This window comes from Mya arenaria, chromosome 7 (genome assembly GCF_026914265.1).
Source record: "Mya arenaria isolate MELC-2E11 chromosome 7, ASM2691426v1".
NCBI lineage: Eukaryota > Metazoa > Mollusca > Bivalvia > Myida > Myidae > Mya > Mya arenaria.
In genome coordinates, this window is record NC_069128.1 from 58997340 (window position 1) to 59019484 (window position 22145).

A 22145-nucleotide genomic window follows, 5' to 3' on the forward strand; every position below is an offset into this window, starting at 1 on the left:
ATTACACATATTATACCAAATCAAAAATATTGAGCTTATCTTAATCCTTTTAACAAAAGACTGAAGATGTTTCGAGGAATTTGGGCCAGACACTTTAAAATCAAGATGTGAATCTGAACCAGATTTTTCTCTGACCTATCCCTTATTGTTATAGCGCAATTAGAAAATGTGTGAATTTATTTTTTGATTTTCATAAAAAACGGAAGTAAAGTGATTATACAAGGAAAAAGTTCAGTAATAAATGAACCATGCCTTTTTGATGTTTTAAATATACAAATCAAGTGCACATCGTTTTGATATTTTATGTATACAGATCTAGGGCACAGCTTTATGTTTTATATATACATATCAAGGGCACACTGTTAATGTTGATGTTTTAAATATACAGATCAAGGGCACATAATGTTGATGTTTTAAATATATACAGATCCAAGGGCACAGATCCAAGGGCATCAGCCTCATTTTTCTATTGAAATCAGCAGCTTATTCTAACTGTATGTTATATATCTCAGATTATGGTTTGCGGGCTGAAAGCAAAAAGATTCTAAGCGGGCTGAAAGCAAAAAGATTCTAAGCGGGCTGAAAGCAAAAAGATTCTAAGTGACATCAAGTGAAGAAGCAGACCGAATAGTTTTCTGTTTCCATCCTTAGATATGTTTCATAACGAGCTATTTAAAACATTAATGGTCAATAAAATCTCTGGTAATGGATACACATTAACTTCTTCTAGGATTAGAAGCAAACATACATAATGCTTTAGACAGAGAAAACATTTCAATTTGTTTCATCTTGCCTTTGGTTTGACTTAAAAGGGTTGTACCTAGTTGTACTGGAAAATACTTTTTGCATCATTTTTTTCGCAAGGTAAGACTTAAAAAATGTACATTAAAACTCAGTGCCACCCCTGTATGATGATTCAAACTACATACAACGCTAGTGAAAACCTAAAAAACAACACTGAAAATACAGTGGCAGATTTGTATATAGAACTAAACTACAACATGCCCGCTAACCACTCGAGACTATGAAGCATGCACCAACCCATAATGATCAATACTGTGACTATATATAGTTATTATATATATACATTAAATAAATGTGTACGCAACTTGCAGTAATAGCTAGATTTGAATAAAGTTAACACAAGTATGTCCACCTAATAATGGAAGTTTGTCGGAGTTTTTTCACCAAGAACACACATTTGACTGACTGTTCAGAACTTTGTTAAAGTTAACAAGATCGTAGACATTATCGTTGTTAACTTTCAAACCTTTACTGCTCTGAAAGTGTAATGGATAGACTTGTGTACTACTGTATTTCTCATAAGATTTTAAATAGATGTTGAATTTACTCATTTATATACAAATATATTAGCATGTTATTATTAATAATTCACATTTAAAAGTTAACAATTATGTCGTTAATCACTTTGTTAACTTTCACAAAGTTCTGAACAAGCGGCCAAATATCTCCAATTACAATAACATTGAGTTCACTGTTGATGTCTCCTCATATTTAAAACAGATGGAATTTACCACTTTCACCTCTAAATTGTAGCTTAATGATTTCTTGGTCATTATTTAATGGTTGAAATAACTCTTCTTATAGACGTTATGCCCTAATTTAAGTCTAAATTCCCTGTCAAAGTCCATAGCTTAATCCAGGACGATTCTTACTGGCAGATACATATAATGTGGACTGACCTTTTTGGAGAATGGCTGAAACAAGAAATACACAGCAATCAAAACAAGCAGAAGCATCTCAATGAGTGAAAGTGAAAATATTCTATCTGAATTTTAATTTCAAGTCAGTTAGAACATTTTTGCTTTTACCCATTCCAAAGTGTCAAGTCTGGGCTCTAAGCAATCCTCAAAGAAGATTTTTACCAAGTATTGTAGTGTTATGATGTTTAATGTTGATTTTTAATAATACTCGGAGATGGCAGACATTTTTCTTCGTCAATTTAATCTTACAATGCTATAGATAAAGGTGTGTCTTCGTGACCCCTTTTAGAAGAATGTTTTAACTACGGAACAGTTTACAGCTATCTGTATAGTTATGGTAAAATGTACCTAAAACCAAAGTTTTTACATTGAAATTGCCTTATAATTTAAATGGCATAAAACCTTTTTTCAACCTCAAGTCCCAGACTTGACATTCCTAAGCCATTCATACACGGGGTTTAAGCCGTAAAAATGTTTTAAAAACTTAAAACTGAGCGATCAATAATGTACCTTTTTTCTCATTTTTGTAAAATTTGCAATTTCCACCCGTCAGTCATTTTAAATCAAGTGTTGAATTATTATTTTTCTCAAATTTTAATTTTTAACTGACAACCAGTCTTGTTTTTTATTCACACATTTTCTATCACAAAAAAGCTAAGACAGTCTGTTTCCCGGGGTTACTGAAGATTACATAAAAGCAGTGCAAAGGCGGAAAGCTGGTGATCGTATATAATACATTATACAGTACTTCTTTCTAGTGGTTTTTAATACCTTCTGAAATGCCACACATGTTTAATTACTGTATTTTACTAAAATAGTCCTTCAGTATGGAATACTTTAAAAGCTGCACTCTCACAGATTGAACGTTTTGACAACTTTGGTTTATTTTTTCTCTTAGAACAAGCCAATTTTTTGCAAAAATGCACGGAAACCATTTATATATGACTGCTGCCAAAACACAGATCGCAGATTTTCATATCATGTTCAAAATTTGATGTTTTAAGCATTTTTTTTTAAAGCTTTAGTAATGCTTTTAGCCATAAAACATTAATATTCGAAAAGGAAATATGAAATTATGCGATCTGATATTTTGATAGCAGTCTTATATCTCTGGTTGTTAGACATTTACGCAAAAATTGGCTCATTCAAAGACAAAAAATAAAAAAGTTTTAAAACAATAAATCTGTAAGAGTGCAGTTAAATAGCACAAAACACTTTAATTTTGAACTTTAATGATAATTTCCAACATAGAAATGCCACTTAATATTCAGAATTCCAATAAAGGAGATATTACATGATGAAGAGAATTATCTTTGTTTTCGTCTATATAATACCACTCCCATATCAGCGCAGAAATAAGATGGAGCTTAACCCTGCAATGTTTTGTGTGCAGACAAATAAAAATGTTTTGCACTTAAATGCACATTTTTTTTATTTAAAATGTCCTTGACAACATGGAACAAAACAATTACCTTGACTGGAATCATAACTCACACATGTGTTTTATAACAATAACTAGGGACACAGGTGTAGAAACTAATATTTACAATGAACAGTACTTAAATAGGGAAAAGTTGCAGACATTTCTGTAGAGAGCTGGAAATAATTAGTATTATTTGAAAAAAAATGGTTTGAAGGACGTTTTTTTGTAGTTTGAAACTTTTTTTGTAATTATCTCCCGAGGTGATTGTCTTTATTTGCTTCTTTTAAAATACTGATCAAGTTTTGCAAGTAATTACACTCAAAGACATCCATGGAATATAACTGTATTTTATTCTGCATTTACTTCCAAAGAGCAGTCGACAACAGTATGGTGCATATATGCATTATTTCCCCTTCAAATTTTGATGTTTATTGCCGAGAGATATAGTGAATTTTAAGTACATATAGTTTTGCCTACAAAAAAGGTTTAAACCAAAAAACCCTTCAGATTGATTTTTTTTATATAAAAACCCATAGTTTTGAAGGTGTAAAACCAATAAATCGTTTGGACCAAAAAAGTCTTCAGATTGGTGTTTTTATAAAAACAAATATAATATATATAGTTCAGAAGGTGTAAAAAACATTTATGTTGAAAAAAAAGTACTGTATAATTCTGAGTAAGTCAAAAATGCAACACACATATAAAAGAACTGCAAATTGTACAAAAATGGAATATTTTAGAGAAAAAGCATAGCAAATACATGATAATACAGAAGCATACAAAAGCTGATGAAAATGCCGAAACAAAGAATAAAATTGAATGCAGAAATAAGAAAAAAACCAGCAAAGTAACTCGACAATGAATTAAACTAACAACATTTCTTTCTAAACTAAGGCATCATCAAGTTTCCAAAACTCCACATCAAAAAATGTCCTCAATACTTTTAAACAATAAATGGCAACAGAGCACTTATTTATATTAAATGAATTTTTTGCTTCAAGATGAGAAATTAGTCAATCATTTATTATGGAATTGCATAATGAGAATGTCAAGGACAATTTTTTGCGACAACAATTTTTTGTGACGACAATTTTTCCGTAAAAGGCCATTTATGTATGAGTTAAAAAAAAAAATCCAAAAATGTTTATGTTTCCATAGCAACCTTTACCTTCTTTAGACATCCCCATGGCGAAGCACTTCTGTAGACGGCAATACTGGCACCGGTTGCGTGTCACCTTGTTGATGACACAGCATTTGTCTTTGTGGCAGGTATACTGCATGTTCTTCTGAACGCTACGTCGGAAAAATCCCTGAAATGACAATATTTACCTAAATTTGTATCATCAGAGTATGTGAGCGCAACTGACAAGATTTTTAACCTCAACAAAAATGCCTGTTCTTCTGAACGCTACGTTGGAAAAATCCCTGAACAGACAATTTCTACCTGAATTATTATAATCTGAGTACGTGAGCGCAAATGACAATATTTTTAACCTTAACAAAAATGCCTGTTCTTCTGGAAGTTACATTGGAAAAATTCCTGAAACGACAATTTTTACCTGAATTTCTATTATCAGAGTATGTGAGCACAACTAAAAATATTTCTAACCTCAACAATAATGCCTGTTCCTCTGGAAATTAGTTGGAAAAACCTAAATTTCTATAATCTGAGCACATAAAACAATTGTTAACTTGACAGTAACTGTTTGTCAGATATTCCCCCAAAAATGACAGTCATAGATTTATATATGTATGGCATGTTTTGCTCTTCCTGAAGTGATGTTCAGAAATAAACTGCATGGTCTTCTGGATGCTGTGTCAAAAACACTCAAATACTGAGCCAGAATTTCTCTGTAATGGCAACTTTATTATCAGAAGCTTGGAGAAACAGATGACTGTATCTCATTTAATGTTGACAGTATATTTTAACAGAGGCTGAGTAAGCATCAATACTGGGGCAAACTGTTAAGCCAGCTTGTTTTAATCTAATAAAATATTTTAATAATAAAATTCCACAACCAGCATGACTAGCAGTCAGTTATATAAACTGTTTATTAATTTCATTAGAATGTTTATTGATTGGTCAATATTTAACAAATGTTTATTGATTGGTCAATATTTAACAAATGTTTATTGATTGGTCAATATTTAACCAATGATTATTGTTGACCTATTAAATTGCTTTAATGTGCAAACTAGCTGAAAAAAAAACATAAGGGGAATAACTCTGGCATTACTAAAGCCATTATTAAGTTCATTGTCCGAATGACAAAACCTATTTAATATCAATATACAGACAGATACAAGTGACCTTTACTGAGGTCTGTTCAGGTCATGGTTAACATAACTAGGTCAATGACCTCCAAGATAAAAGCCCTAGTTATTGATTTCAATCCAGATATATATATTCCTTTTAAGAGACCTGAAATGGCTGAATCAATCCTTTGAGTGAAACTATCTGTTGCATTAAACCATGACAGATAATATTTCATACTGATCTCTGAATGTGATAAAAATCAACGAATTCCGAAATCAATTATCCCCAAAACTTTACATTACATAATTTATTAGACAGTTGAATGAACCAGTACAGGTAAAAAGACTTTATTTAAAAAATTGGGATAAATATGATTTATTTTGCTTTGAGAATGGTTAAAATAGTCGGACCGTGGGTACTAAAGAAAAAGGCCTGGCGTAATTTCTTGTAACATGGGGACTTTTGAAACATGTAAACAGGACTCTTACTAAATAAGGCTTAATGCTGAATCATCAAGTGATTAAGTTTATTTTTAAGATATTTCAACAAATCAGACCTTTCATCAATAAAAAATAAATGTTCTCATCATTCACTTAAGTTATTACGTTAAGTTTGATCGTCACGTTCTTTCAACTGTTTCAATTTCATTAGTGAATTTTAATTATAGATGAAACAGACCATTGAGGTTTCCCATAAGCAACTATTACATCAGATGGGATCTGAGGGAGAAATAGTTTTATCAGCTGATTTATTTAATATCACTTAGCGTTTTTGCTGAAAACCCTGGATTATTATTCAGGTGTAAAAATTTAATGGTATATTAAGTGAGAACATGTGAGGTAAAATCTTAATGACAAAGATGGACAGAGCAAGCAATTGGTACCTGTTTTGAGCAATTGTTAATGTCGTTAGCAATTAACGACCTCATGTCTGTGAAGTTTTAATACTACTTATCTTGGCAATAAAGCGTGGTACTTATTGTTAGACAATATACATAACAATTTAACTGTTTTTCTCATCTTTCTCGATGCATTAGGCTGTTTACCTCACTGTGTCAAGTCTTCTTTGCATTTTCCTTCATTGTTCAATGTTTTTGAAAGGCTTTATTTACAACACAATCCAAAATGATAGTATTAAATTAACACTGTATATATGTACACTTAATTGTGTAGTGTTTTACTTATGCTCTATCCTAATAATTGGGTAATATTTTTTCCTATGCTCTATTCTACCTTGCAGCCCTCGCATGAGCTAACGCCGTAGTGATACCCTGAAGACTTATCGATGCACACGACGCACGGCTTGTACATGCGCGGAGGGGGTGGAGGGGATGGGGACAGGCTCTGTTCCGACATCGTCGTGGGCGACTGCATCTCATTATACATTCCCTGGTTGTCATAGACAGGCCCTGAAATTAATAAGTAAAACTGAAAAAAGCTATTCATTGCTTGCCTAAGAACTTCAATTACAGGAATCAAATGTGAATGAAACGTGTCAATGGGGCAGGAGCACCAACTCTTTGTCTAGTCAAGGTCACTTTGAAATGATCTCTGATCTTTGGATCCTTGATCCATGAGGGTCATCTTCCGACCATGACAATTGAGCAGGGGATAGTTTCAAGACTCTACACCATTATAATCCTTCAATTAATTGATAAGAAACAAAGGCAAGACACTAACATGGATGCCAACTTCTGACAAAGCAATCTCCATGGGACTGCCATGCTTCACAAAGGACACAATATTGGCCAGCCCTTTAATGGTGTACCATAAACAGTCATACACAGGTGCAAAAATGGATTTATAAAACTAAAGGTAGTCATACACATGCCCTAAAATGGATAAATAAAACTGAAGGTAGTCATACACATGCCCTAAAATGGATAAATAAAACTGAAGGTAGTCATACACATGCCCTAAAATGGATTTATAAAACTAAAAGTAAGTGCAGGTACCACACAAACCCTGGATTAAAGGCAGTCAGTCATACATGGATGGTACATTTGAATATATCTTCAGGTAGCTATAATCTGTTGCAAAATAGATACAGTTTAAGTGTACTTAACAGCTTTTGGCAAGTCTACAAATTATTTCATATGAAGATGTACGTTTCAATAATTCTGAATAAAAATACAAAATTGTAGAAGATAATGTTTGGAAGATATTATTTTTTACTTCTTTGTAATTTGGTAATAAGGAGACAACATAAATAATATATATTCACTAAGAAAATCTAAAATAAAAATGACACTGTTTTTTAGTGCTTCTCATTCCTTTCCAAGAATTGTGAATTTTCTTAATTTCCTGGAATTGGTAACATCCGAAATCAATTATTTCTCGATCGATGCACTAGCATCAACCTTCTGCTGCCTAGAAAGCTGATAATGACCTAAATTTTCAGCCAATGAGATCAGTCCCCAAGCTAACAGGCACAGATCAAATTATATAAAGTCTTATATGAGTATAAAAAAGGCACTGGAACGCCGTGGCCATTTTTTTATGACCGAAAAAGCTGGCTCTGCATGTCTCATTATCATTAATATTTGACAAAATATATTTGAACTAATACTTAACTATTACCCTGGCTTTTGAAAGTTAACAGAGCATTTCAGTAAAACAGAGGCTGTATATAATTTTCATAAACTTCAGAGTAAAATCTGAGTGTTTTGATTGGGCAGTATAATAATTTAGTCAATTGACTGAAACGGAGTCAATGACATGTGTCTTCAGGATAGGAATTTATACTGGTCCCCCCGAGCTCTTCAACAATTTAATCAAGAATAGCAATTTCAACAAAGACTATGCAGTCATTCCTGTTTCATTTTCTTCTCAAGGTTTTCTTTTATTTCTGTTGCAATTGCTTATTTCATTCTCTGCAAAACTATCAGTCTAACAGACTTTAAACTTCTTCGTCATGCTGTTTTATACAAGCCCAGACTCAATTTTTTGGGTTTTGCTGGCTTGTACTTATTTTGGTCACAGCAATTTTGCAGGATTTGTCTAAAACTGTATTCAGCTTATTTCCTGCAAGACCCATCAGACAGTTTACCACTGTATCTTAAATTTTCAACTACAATGTCACGAATGGCTATCGGAAATTATTGATCAAGTCTTGTATAACAGCTGGCTGAAGACAAATTACATGTAGGGACACAGGTTGTCACGATACATTATTCATGAATCCAGAGCTAAAGATGGAATTCTGTCTAAGATTTAAAACCTTCTTTAATGTTGAGGGTTTTTTTACATTTGCAAAATCTCTTGAAATTTCATTTTTGGATGCTTCTGGAAATTATTTCCACAAAATGTCGTTTAATCAAGCATTAAAATCAAGCACTATTAATCTCAATTGCGATCTCAAACATTAATACAAATGGTAAACATGATAATTTTCATGAAATCTTGAAAATAACACACACAAAGTTGCAGCTATAACACAAGGAAATTGCAGACAATAACTTTTAATTAACCGTACTTGTATTTCTAAGTGGTCTCATTTGTTTCATCACCAATATTCATATTGAAAGGCTAAAAATCTGTAACTTACAGAATTAATCATACACCTTAACACCTTCAAATAAAAAAATAATACACACATGTAACATTCAAACAATTCAGTGGGTTTACATTTTTGTACACCAGAGTGATGATGCTATGCATAAAACACTCTGGTTCAATCGCCCTGATTCCGAGTGCAAAAAGTGAAAGTTTCCGCCAATCAGAAATATTGCATTGTTTTTTATTTAATTACATATTTATTTTGAGCCAGCCAACCGTACCGATTGCCTATAGCCAATGAAAAAGGCTCTGTCATACACAATTTAAATTGCGCTTAATGTAACGAGTGTTTTGATTGATCGACAATGTTATATCATAAAAGCTGATGTATTTATAGTTTTGCACTCGATTTCACAGCAATAGAATCAGAGGTTTGAAATATCATTGTCTCATGTCAGATGAATGAGAATGTGGGTGTATTATTGAGTCAGGCAAAAAAAATCAAATGAAGCTGAATCTGATCAGATGTTTATGTAATTGTTAGAATATACTAAGACAAGTAAATGCTATAGATTACGAAGGGGCGGAGTAAAGATTTCTAAATGATTTAGAACATAGCCTTCATTTCCATTGGCCGCCATATTTGGCGCACAATCTTGATCATGTATCTAGTATCTGTATCCTTCTATTGGATTTTCAATCACAAACTTTGCAACTTGATTTAAAAAATTTGAATGAAGAATTGCGAAAAAAAGATTTCATATTTATACCCCCCCCCCCCCCACCACCAAAGGAACAGCAAATCGGATTAAGTTAAAACTTTCAAGCAACAAATATGAAGAGGAAGTGATAGTAAACATTTCTAAAGAATAATTATATAATTTAGATATAAAATAAAGCACTTAGTAGAGGCCGCTAAATATTTCAGAGAAAATTAAAATAATATTTAACTTTTATAATTATAAAAACCTCTGTACCACACCCACCTTAACAGCAGGAGATGTGAACTGTTCTGCACTAAAGGCTTGATTCAAATGTAAATTACTCAGGTATGCTAATGCAAGCTTCCATAATGAATGATAATGTAACACATCGCTGATGATCTAAATAAAACACTAGTTACTGAAGTATGAATTCCAAACTGGCTAACAACTACTGACAAAAAAAGTGACATTTATGACAGTAAGTTTGTAATGGCAAAACTATTCTGCCAAGTGCTTTCATGAGCATTCAAAATACCTGTAACTACTGTAAACTGATCCCTTACGGTATGTCATTGTGTCAAGTGTACATGTATGGTATGTAGTTTTTCAGATGAGAGCAACCTTATACGTAAATCAATAACCTCTCTTTGTTAAGATGCCAAACAAAAACTTGTAAACATGATGATGAAAATGCTTATCAAAAGCCAAACACCATCTCCAATGTTTACATGTGACCTAAACAGGTAATCTGCCATCTTGACCAGTACATTACACTATTACAGTAAAGTGACCCAACATAACCTCGGCACTAACCTTTCTCCAAAGTTTACCATGTACTCCACAACACTGATGACCGCTGATTGAACCCAGTTAAGAATGTGCCACTGTTTACTAGGATAACTCCCACCATGACATCAAACCAGCCCATAAACCCAATTCGGGTAACTCTAGCTGACTGTATTCATTAATAATTGGTTTCCAATAATTACCTCCCTTCTGCTACTATTTGAACAGGGAATTATTAGAGGTGATTGCACTGTTTATATAAAGCACAAATAATGTTATACAACTGTTTATCTAGCTCTTTAATGTTCAGATATTGACATTAGCATTATCTTTCATTATCATTCAGAATTCTGGAGGACAATAAACCTAGTTTTAAAAGATGGGGATATCCCTGTTGGCAGATAACTGGATCGACATACATTGTGCATACTGTTAACTCTGAATGCACACACTGTCATAATAAATAAGGGTAATTCACTGTTCCATGATATATATGTAGTTAAGGTTAAAACTGTCAAAATATACACTCTGTCATCTAAAATGGGAGACAGATGCAGAAATGGGGGAAAGCGCTCTACATTAACGTTCATTTGTTCAGAAAACATTACACTTAAATTATATTTTAATTTTTAAAACTAGCTTAAGGTTGACAGTGGAAAGCATCCATAATATTATGAGTGTGAAATTCCATGAAGACCCATGATGACAAAGTCCAAAAATTATTGTAATTAGAGAGTGTTTCTGTATTAATTTTGTTCTTATATCATAAATGTAGATATTGCGCTAAATTTCGCTGCATAAATAAATATCCCCTGGTGTAATATCAAAATCCCCTGGAATTCAGACCAAAATCCCCTGGGCAGCCTCTCAGAAATATGGAATGTATGTAGTTTTGTCATATTTTCCATCATAATTAGATTTTGTAACACACATGGTACGTCGATCATCATTGAACATCAAATAAGGACATGTTTTAAAATGAGCCATATATTTTGCTAATCAATATTATTAAATGGCAATGGAAAGATTGAAATTTACTTGTCAAGTTTCAAAACATCAACGAAAAAAAATGTAATTCAAAAACAAGGTACACATCTTCACATTGGTATCTATCTATGTACCAAGTTTCAGTGAATTCCTTCAAGTAGGTTTTGAGTTCTGATCATCACAAAGTTTGGTTGAAGAAATAGAGTAATAATAACAAATGGGAAGAAGAATACGAAGAATAATGACAAATACAATATGTCTCTCTTGAGTTGAAGGAGAGAAATTATTATTAAGTCCTGGTTACAAATTTCTGGGACCTACCCACATCAAACTAGAGGCTCTAGTAGAGCCCGTTTGTTAACATATTTTGGAACCATAGAAAATAAGGGTAAGTTACTTTATAATTTATCAGCAAGATTTGTATGTTTCTTACTATAAAAAGGAGCTGAAGTTTACAGTTTAGAAGAAAATGTCAGATATCTCACCCAATCAAGAAGATATCTTGAGAAAAACTTGTGTCTGAGCTCTCTTCTCCAACGGGTAATTTACTGTTCCATGACATTGTTGCATAAGTTCACATAATCACATGCAATTTTCCATAAATATAATCCTTGACTAAACACCACTAAACGTAAAACACACAAAACAATTTGAAATGTGAAAGGCTGATAGTGGAAAAAATATGTCATGTGCTAAGATCGACTTGATAGTGGGGATATTGACACATGGAAAACTAGGCTATAAGGGAGATTTCCAGAATTGCTCAATGGCAGAGAAAAAATCTACATGATTATTGGAAAACGAACTCTATTACAGTGGAGATGTACTTCTGAGGAGTCAGGACAAATAAGTTGTTTCTGATAAAATAAAAATAGCTCTGTAATTAGGTCTTCATACAAAACCATAAGTAGATGCTCTAAAAAACATTTTGAGATAAACATAATAAAGCTAGAACTTAATTGGATGTCTACACTGATTATGAATGACCACTCCACTGAATATAAACTACTGTAGCCGTTAGTTTCTCTTAATTGCTATCTTGCTCAAACAATAACAGGGTGGGGTAGAGTCTCTGTGTGTGTGTGTGTGGTGGGGGGGGCTTTCTCTTGGCTTCAAAAAATGGATTGAGGACATCAGTACTAGTTGCTACCTTAGTATTAATTACTGATATGAGCAGGAAAAGAAGGTCATGGGTTGGACTACAGGGGAACAAGAAGGTTCCATACTGGTGCCCACATTGCCCTGGTTGTTTGAAAAGTTTCTTACTGTATATAACACCAAGGCTTAGAGACATATACATAAACTTAGACAGATCCATACTGAGGGAGGGAGGTTGGTCAAGCCTATGTACAGGACAGATCCATACTGGGGGAGGGAGGTTGGTCAAGCCTATGTACAGGACAGATCCATACTGGGGGGAGGGAGGTTGGTCAAGCCTATGTACAGGACAGATCCATACTGGGGGGGGGGAGGTTGGTCAAGCCTATGTACAGGACAGATCCATACTGGGGGGGGGGGAGGTTGGTCAAGCCTATGTACAGGACAGATCCATACTGGGGGAGGGAGGTTGGTCAACCCTGTGTACAGGACAGATCCATACTGGGAGAGGGAGGTTGGTCAAGCCTATGTACAGGACAGATCCATACTGGGGGAGGGAGGTTGGTCAAGCCTGTGTACAGGACAGATCCGTACTGGGGGAGGGAGGTTGGTCAAGCCTTTGTACAGGACAGATCCATACTGGGAGAGGGAGGTTGGTCAAGCCTATGTACAGGACAGATCCATACTGGGGGGGAGGTTGGTCAAGCCTATGTACAGGACAGATCCATACTGGGGGGGGGGGGGGGGGGGGGGGGAGGTTGGTCAAGCCTATGTACAGGACAGATCCATACTGGGGGAGAGGTTGGTCAAGCCTATGTACAGGACAGATCCATACTGGGGGAGGGAGGTTGGTCAAGCCTTTGTACAGGACAGATCCATACTGGGGAGGGAGGTTGGTCAAGCCTGTGTACAAGACAGATCCATACTGGGGGGGGGGGGTCTCGCCTATGTACAGGACATATCCATACTGGGGAGAGGGAGGATCCATACTGGGGGAGGGAGGTTGGTCATACCTGGATACATGAAGGATCCATACTGGTGCGCATTCTGTTGCTGGAACATCATGGCGTCCATACCATACTGCAGCGAGTCCATACCCATACCTGCATCAGGAAAGCAAATAGTTCATACATTGCTTTAATCAAATACATAAAATGAATCATATACAGTATGCAAATCTAAAATCATCCAGTCTAAATAAGAAAGATTTCTTTTATGAATTAAGGGAGACAACTCTTGTGAAGAAATATATGATTTGTATAAGAGTTTCTCATGAGTCGTGGTAAATATAACAAATGTTTATTGGGCAGGGGTTGAAAACTGGAGACTATCTTACAATACATAAAATCTAAAATGGTGCATTTTGGTGTAACTTATACACCATATTGTCATAAGATGTTCACTTAGACAATTTTAGGCGGGCATGTGCTGTTGATTGCGGCCCGGACCCCCTTAATCATATAGCGATACATAATTATATTCAAAGTCTCTAACTAATACTGCCTTCTATGTAATCACATGCGGTTAATTTGTTTTTTGGCCATTATACTGTTCTGTCTGTATTAGATGGATGTAATACGTTTACTCTTTGCAAGCCTCACTGCCACTTTTGCAAGAATAAGTCATAAATATGTATTTAAAATTGCAAATTATACCCATCCATATATTTTAATTGCCAATTTAACTGCATCCATCTTTTCATCTCTACCTTTCAGAGTCCAAAAACTGTGGTTTTCAAACATTTACATACAACTTGTAACAAGCATGTAGCATTTATGCAATCCTTGTTTTGTGCAGAAAGATTTAACAAATGCTTTTTTGTGAATTACTTTCACCCATTTCATTACAATCTAGCAAATTTAACGTGAAGACTAAAATGTTCTTTGGCAGGTTTTTACTCCTAGGAAAGAGCCAATTCTCATCCTGTGTGTGAAGTAGCTTCAGTCCGAAGCACTTACTTTGTGTGTGAGGTACCTTCAGGTCAAGGTACTTACTCTGTGTGTGAGGTAGCTTCAGGCCAAGGTACTAACTCGTGTGTGTGAGGTAACTTGAGGCCAAAGTACTTACTCTGTGTGTGAGGTAGCTTCAGGCCAAGGTACTTACTCTGTGTGTGAGGTAACTTGAGGCCAAGGTACTTAACTCTGTGTGTGAGGTAGCTTCAGGCCAAGGTACTTACTCTGTGTGTGAGGTAACTTGAGGCCAAGGTACTTACTCTGTGTGTGAGGTAGCTTCAGGCCAAGGTACTTACTCTGTGTGTGAGGTAACTTCAGTCCGAGGTCTCCAACCATAGACTCGGGCCCCATTCCAGGTGGATTCATGGCCAATAGAGACATATAGGGCTCACACAAATGCTGAGGTCAGTCTGTAACATAGCACAAAGAAGTTTAATGCTTGAAATAGTTGTTTAAATCTAGTTTGGCCAAAGAAATGGTTTGGTAAGGGTTACATCCTTTCCAAAAACAGGAAGGTAACCTTTAAAAAAAAATATATATAATGCTTTATGTTAGACCGCTATTTTCGTCATAGGGAAATGGCACATATAAGCAGTCTTATGTATAAAGCTTTCAAGGTTTTAAAGCTGCACTCTCACAGATTGGTGGTTTTATATTTTGTCTTTGAACGAGCTAATTTTTGCGAAAATCCATGGACACCAGTTATATAAGACTGCTGACAAAAAATTAGATCGCAGATTTTTATATTCAAGTTCAAACATTGATGTTTTATGCATACTCTTAAACTGTTAGTAACGGTTTAAGCCATAAAACATTAATTTTCGAACGGAAATATGAAAATCTGCAATCTCATCTTTTGTCAGCAACCTTAAATCATTGGTTTGCAGATATTTGCACAAAAATTTGCTCTTTCCAGGACAGAAAATAAAAAAGTTGTAAAAATGGTAAATCTGTGAGAGTGCAGCTTTAAAGCCTCAGAGCCACTTAAATAATTTGAGAGAAAAAAACGTGAGTATATAACTATGATGGAGTCTCATATAAAGTCTGATGAAATCCCTTGGTCCACACGATGCATTATTAAAGAGAAATGTTTGGGAAATACCAACAAAATACTTAAATGGACCACTGACTCACTATATGCTAATGAGGTAAATAAGTGGGCGAAGGATAGGGCTTTGCAAAGAGTACCTGTGCAGTAGCAAGATTAGACTGGAAGAATAACTGGAGAAATACTGAACATTTTCAAATGAAATTTCACATGAAGAGAAATAAGGTCCCGTTTCTAAAATAAAAGTGATGCAAGCATTTCCAAATTTTTTAATGTTGTTCAGTAAAAAATCGCAAATAGGCATTCATTCATGGTTTTGTAAAATGCACTTTTTTGTGCATGATGAAATAAAGTGTGGCAAAATTGATATTTGTCTTTGAAGTTCACAATTATCATTAGCGTTAACAATGCTAATAATCACTTAATTACAGCTTTGTTGTTGCGTAATTGGTTGATCGACAATATCACATGACATTATCAATGTACTGTTAAAAGGTCAAAATATCAACTAAATAGTGCAATAGTGCTGGTTAAACAAAAACTGCATTTTTTCTATAACTTCGATATCACAGAGTTAAATAATGATAAAATAAGGGATTTCAGATGCATTACCGGAAAATCATTTTTGGTCTAAAAACATGAATGAGTACTATGTCAATACTAATTATATTATAACCTCCATCATTTCAATATAATCCAGCTTTCAAGAGAAATATTTTATGAAAGTAACATCGTAAGTATGAAAACCAAAAACTTCTTACTTAAAAAATGCAAACCATTAATATATAAAGCAGCATTCAGTCATTTGAATTAGTCTTTTGGATGAACAAGCCCGAATTCATAAACTACTGCTTGGCATTACATTTTTTAATAAGCCCTGCTATTTAGTCCATTCCTTAAAATTTTCATAACGAAATTTTAAAAGAGTGCAATTGCATTTAACATTGAAAGTATGTATGTCACATTAAATAATGAAAATAATGTAGATAGTATTCGATTATTATATCCTATGACCAGTGTCAGGTACTTGACTAAAGTACTAACTTTAAGTTAGGAATTTACTTAAGATGTTTTATGAATACCAGCCAAGCGCTTTGACAGTAATGTAAAAAAAAGGTAAGCTAAAACTATCTTAATGGTGTTTGTTTGTGCGTTTTAAATGAGTTTCAAAAACATCATTTGTTTCAGTAGGCCAACTATTTGATGCCAAACTTACCTATTCAAGTCTATATCCATCTGTCCAAATGTTGTAATCTGGCAAGAATGAGCACTTAAATTCCCTAAGATGTGTAATTTTATATCAGCAGATTTGATCACACTTGATGGGAGTTTGTTCCAGATAACACTTTCACTTGCTTCTTTTATTTTCTAAATAAATCCCCTTTATGATTATATCACACGGCAGCAGCTTCCCCAATGGATTTGTTCAGACAAATTCGCACTTGTTTCTTTATATATTTTATTACACTTGACAACAATACATATGTATTCCACTTTTTTTTATCAAACTGTTGCTGTCACTGCTAAAATATTAATCCCACTTTCTTACACTGTCGAAATAATATTTTAAATCCTCTGAGCAGCTGCCAAATAAGCTGCACTTATTTACTTCCGATTTTTTTTCTGTTCATGAAATCCTCTGGTCAGTCTAAGCCGCAGTAGGTGATCTGGAAAATAAAGAAAAATGTGACAAAAATAATCAATTACCAGCACCAGTACCATGTAAATATGGTCTCTTACAGGACAATAATCATGTCTATTGTATACAAACATTTAAGAAAACCAATAACAGCTAATTCATCATCATGTTGGATACAGTGAAATTGCCTTGTTGGGAACACGAGAACTCTTCAAGCACTAACTGAAACAGATGGGATCTCGAATTACTCCCAGCTGTAATGAACATCTATGTATAAATGTATAATTGTAATTGCACATGATGTTTGTACATATGTTACATCTTTGTACATTTATGGCAAATGAGACAAAAGTTACCCACATTGTATTGATATTACAAAGCATATGTTACTTAATAATACAATATCAAAAGTTTCATATATACAAAACATCATTACTCTGTTAAATTATGTATAAAATAAATATCATGCCGCTATGTACATGTCACCTGGACACGATCATCATACAAAGGACCTTGAAACTATTACAATATTCCTTCCAAACAGCTTGCCAGCCAATTCATTCAATAACTTCACAGCTGTAAATCAACCCTTACAATTTCCATGGGCGTATCTATATAATTCTGAAACTATCCTAGGTGTTAATACAACCTGCAAGTGGAGGAGTGTGTTGCTGGTCTTGTTTATGGAGCGCTTCACAATCAAATCATACACAACAGTAGGATAGCTTAGAGAGCCCCAAAAGTCCCCATGTCTAGAATTTTGATGCCTCATAGGGAGTGCTTTAAAAATTCAGATAGTTGCATTGAGAAATGGACACTCTGTGAATGGCTTCCTTTTCCCATTCTATTTTTATTGCTAAACATTTTCTATATAAAAAAGAGCACTTTCCTTTCATTGCCTAAGTAATAGGGCTCTCATATTGCACAGTTAAACAGTGCTTTGCTTTAAGTAACTCAGCAACTCCCACTCCCCTCTAATTTCCCCTCCACTCCCCTTTATTACACCCCCACCTCTCACCCTAATTACCCTTTCTACCCCCCCCCCCCCCAATGATCCCCTACCCTTCCCTTATAATGCTCCTCTTCTCCCCTAGCCTTATATCTAGAATGAGTCACACACTGCCCTAAGTCTCTGTTAGGCTAGCCTCCCATCAGCTCCACCCAAAATATTGAGCATTATGCCCTGAATAAAAGCAACATAATGTATGACAAACACTCATATGCTCTCAAAATCTTATAATGAAAATGATAATTCCTGTATATATTTTTAATTTGTTAAAAGAAATATTGAAAACCTTGCAGAAAATATTTTTTTAAGAATTAACTGCCAGCTTCCCAGGCATGACCACATTCAGGGCAATTACAACAAACTTTAAACCAAAAAAACTGTCAAATGTTTCTGCAAAATCTTCAATTTTTATTCCAATCCTGCAATTAAAGCATTTTAAAGAACCTCAAATTGACTTTTATGCCTATAAGTATGTATGGGTAGTTACACCCCTGCATGATTTGTATGAAAACAAAACCACAGCAGTAAATAGATACCTGAACAAGTATTATATTTCAATTAAAAAGAGACAGTGTGCATCACAAGGCTGGTAATGGAGAAACAGTCAATCATGTTGGAAACCTGAGTGTTGCGAAAGCTAAAGAAAAGTTTTGGTACTTTAATTTCAGTTTATACTTTAACTTTCTAAAAAATAAGATTGATTATGGAGAAAGCTGACTGTTTATAGACTGTTTATAGAATGAAGTTGGAGATGGAAAACTGGCATCTTGTGGAAAGAATATGAACTTGCGGTGGATCAAACCCATACATTGATTGACTTACCCCATGATTTTAAACATCAAAAGCAGATTATAAACTGTTTCTAGTATTCATATGAACAACCTGGGACCAAGTACATAGGTCCAAAATACATACCAAAATATATCCTTTAGTTATCAAGAATTGTAATATTTATTTCCTTCATATGTCAGTGAATGTTTCTAACCATGCATTAATCACAAAAGTAGCGATTACTCGATATGTTGTTGAATTACATCGACAAATGCTTCAAGATTATTATGGCATACCTAATAAGAGGCTCCTATCCTCCTAATGATGGATGTAACATATGGAGCAGTAATCAGGGGATCCAAGCTCCAGCCTTTGGAGTTAGAGGGGCTGCATCTTAGTGTGTGTGTGTGTGTGTGTGTTGGGGGGGGGGGGGGTTACTAGGGGGTATCTTTGGATGTGGGCCATGTCTTACAGAACTGAAGGAAATGTGTGGTTTAATGGTAGTAATTACACCATTCTGACTGGCCAATATCTGATTTTAAAGAGATACACAAATTTTTAGTGAAGTTGGGTCCCCCCAGGACATTTTTGGCTATTTATTGTCTGAAATGGTGCATTCTGGGGTATTTCTACAATATTTTGACACCAGAATGTCCAAAAATCAGCAGTTACAGTATTTCCTCAAGAGAATCCCAGAAATTTCACTGCTAGCTACTGATGTTGCATCATTTTAGATGATAAGAAGAATAAACGTATCAATCATGCTGCTGTCTCGTCTTAGTTTTCCCGTTTAAAAAAGCAAGTTTAAATCATATGTATGAGTACAGATAAATGTACACACCGTAACTTACTGGAATTTGCGTGGTAGACAACCCAAACTAATTTCAAATTGAAAGAATGCGAAAAACCTGCTAAAGATGCATAATTTATGTCATGACCATGTGATACATCAGTACGTAAGATTCAATGCGTTGTACAAAATGATGTCAATATTATGTAAGTTTTTGACATTTTTTTCTTTTTTTCTTGCAGTTGTATCATCTGGTGTCTAGTCCGACATAACATGATTAGATTGATATCCTTGTGTACAACACACTGAATCTTAATTACTGATGTATCACATTGCTTACGGCACAAGTATCTTTTGTTTTCGCGTATTTTTTCCATTCGAAAATTTACTGGGTTTGTCTACCTCGTAAATCCAAGTTAATTTAAAGATAGCATCGGTGTATATATCTTCACTAATCACGTGACTTTCACATGCTAAATATACAAACTATAAACACATTAATAATAATACATTATGCGCTATTGTTAAACATGTAAACTCAACTGAGCCAGCGACAAAATATTATTCTAATCATGTAGAGTGGTGTTAATTAATCGACTTAAAACTAGTTCATTGACAATTAGAGACTTGTTTGGAGGAAATACTGTATTTTAGAACCATCTGGTGTCCAGCCCCTTTAAAGTCACTAAAATCCTTTCTACTCTCATCCAGTGCATTGTTTCTTCAATTATCGTATATTCCCTAGATTCACAGGGCGTATATTCCCTAGATTCACAGGGCGACAGGAGGGGGTCTTTTTCTGGGTATGACAGCATCTTGTCTTGTTGAACAAATTTACCGTTAATAAACCAAATGCCACACAAATGCCACACAAATGCCACACAAATGCCACCGTCTTATTTTGCACAAATTGTATTCATTAAAAGCAAAATTTATTTTCCTGAATCAAGCAGGTGTTACAGATATAATATTTTTATACAACATCTCTTTGCTGAGGAAATAGTTCCTTCTGCTGACAATACATCAATAGATTTCAGTTACCACTAATAAACCCTACTCAACAAAAAAACAGATGCCAGAAGTTTATTCTCAGCTTGTTCTAGAAGCAGAAGTACTGCAATTATTTATACATTTTATAATAAGAAAATATTCTACGGAACACACCTTAAAATAATTCAAGGATCTGCCATTTCTATAACAGACTTGTGAAACGCCATTCTGTCTGACAGCATCAGTCCCAAAGAAAATTGTTCAGTCTGACAAATAACTTTTCAAACTTAAATTGATTAAAGTCCCATGCTGCAGTCTACCATCCCATTACATTTTGAACAATATTTATGTGAAAAACTACAGAAACAAGCTCAGTAGCCAAAAGTTTAAACATAACCCCATTTAAACATAAAGACATCACAGAATTATTACTATTATCGAAACATTTTCGTATAGAAAATAATTTCTTGTGATTTCAAATAGTTAAAATCAACATTAAATATAAGTGTTTTATCTTGCCATAGTATAAAGTCTGAAAAAATATTTGATAAAATTTTGACATATTATGTCAGTCAGCCAGGCTGAACCCTTCACAATAGTACTCTGACTTGGCCAAGAAGGACCTGTCAGGACTGATGTTTTTTTCAAATCCCTGCTTTGAGCCTTTTATTGATCCTTTTATTTTCAACCAAGACCCCAAGCCTGAAATAGGTTACCATCAAATATGATCGACAAAGTAAAGGTTACCATCAAAAATGAGCCACAAAGTAAAGGTTACCATCAAATATGAGTGACAAAGTAAAGGTTACCATCAAATATGAGCCACAAAGTAAAGGTTACCATCAAATATGAGCCACAAAGTAAAGGTTACCATCAAATATGAGCGACAAAGTAAAGGTTACCATCAAATATGAGCCACAAAGTAAAGATTACCATCAAATATGAGCCACAAAGTAAAGGTTACCATCAAAAATGAGCCACAAAGTAAAGGTTACCATCAAATATGAGCCACAAAGTAAAGGTTACCATCAAATATGAGCCACAAAGTAAAGGTTACCATCAAATATGAGCGACAAAGTAAAGGTTACCATCAAATATGAGCCACAAAGTAAAGGTTACCATCAAAAATGAGCGACAAAGTAAAGGTTACCATCAAATATGATCGACAAAGTAAAGGTTACCATCAAATATGAGCCACAAAGTAAAGGTTACCATCAAATATGAGCCACAAAGTAAAGGTTACCATCAAATATGAGCCACAAAGTATAAAGGTTACCATCAAATATGATCGACAAAGTAAAGGTTACCATCAAATATGAGCGACAAAGTAAAGGTTACCATCAAATATGAGCCACAAAGTAAAGGTTACCATCAAATATGATCGACAAAGTAAAGGTTACCATCAAATATGAGCGACAAAGTAAAGGTTACCATCAAATATGAGCCACAAAGTAAAGGTTACCATCAAAA

The 22145-nt window shown here is 34.4% G+C and overlaps 1 protein-coding gene across 1 annotated transcript in view; it reads right to left on the minus strand.

Moving 5' to 3' along the window:
* The window catches only part of LOC128240370 (retinoic acid receptor alpha-A-like), a 52910-nt gene that overhangs the window by 13158 nt on the left and 17607 nt on the right, over positions 1-22145 (minus strand). The window contains exons 2-6 of the mRNA XM_052956998.1: positions 16693-17143; positions 14725-14838; positions 13490-13579; positions 6637-6812; positions 4316-4457 (exon numbers count right to left, since the gene is read on the minus strand). Coding sequence (XP_052812958.1) covers positions 4316-4457; positions 6637-6812; positions 13490-13579; positions 14725-14809 — 493 coding nt within the window. The 5' untranslated portion in view covers positions 14810-14838; positions 16693-17143. The remainder of the gene's footprint in view (positions 1-4315; positions 4458-6636; positions 6813-13489; positions 13580-14724; positions 14839-16692; positions 17144-22145) is intronic.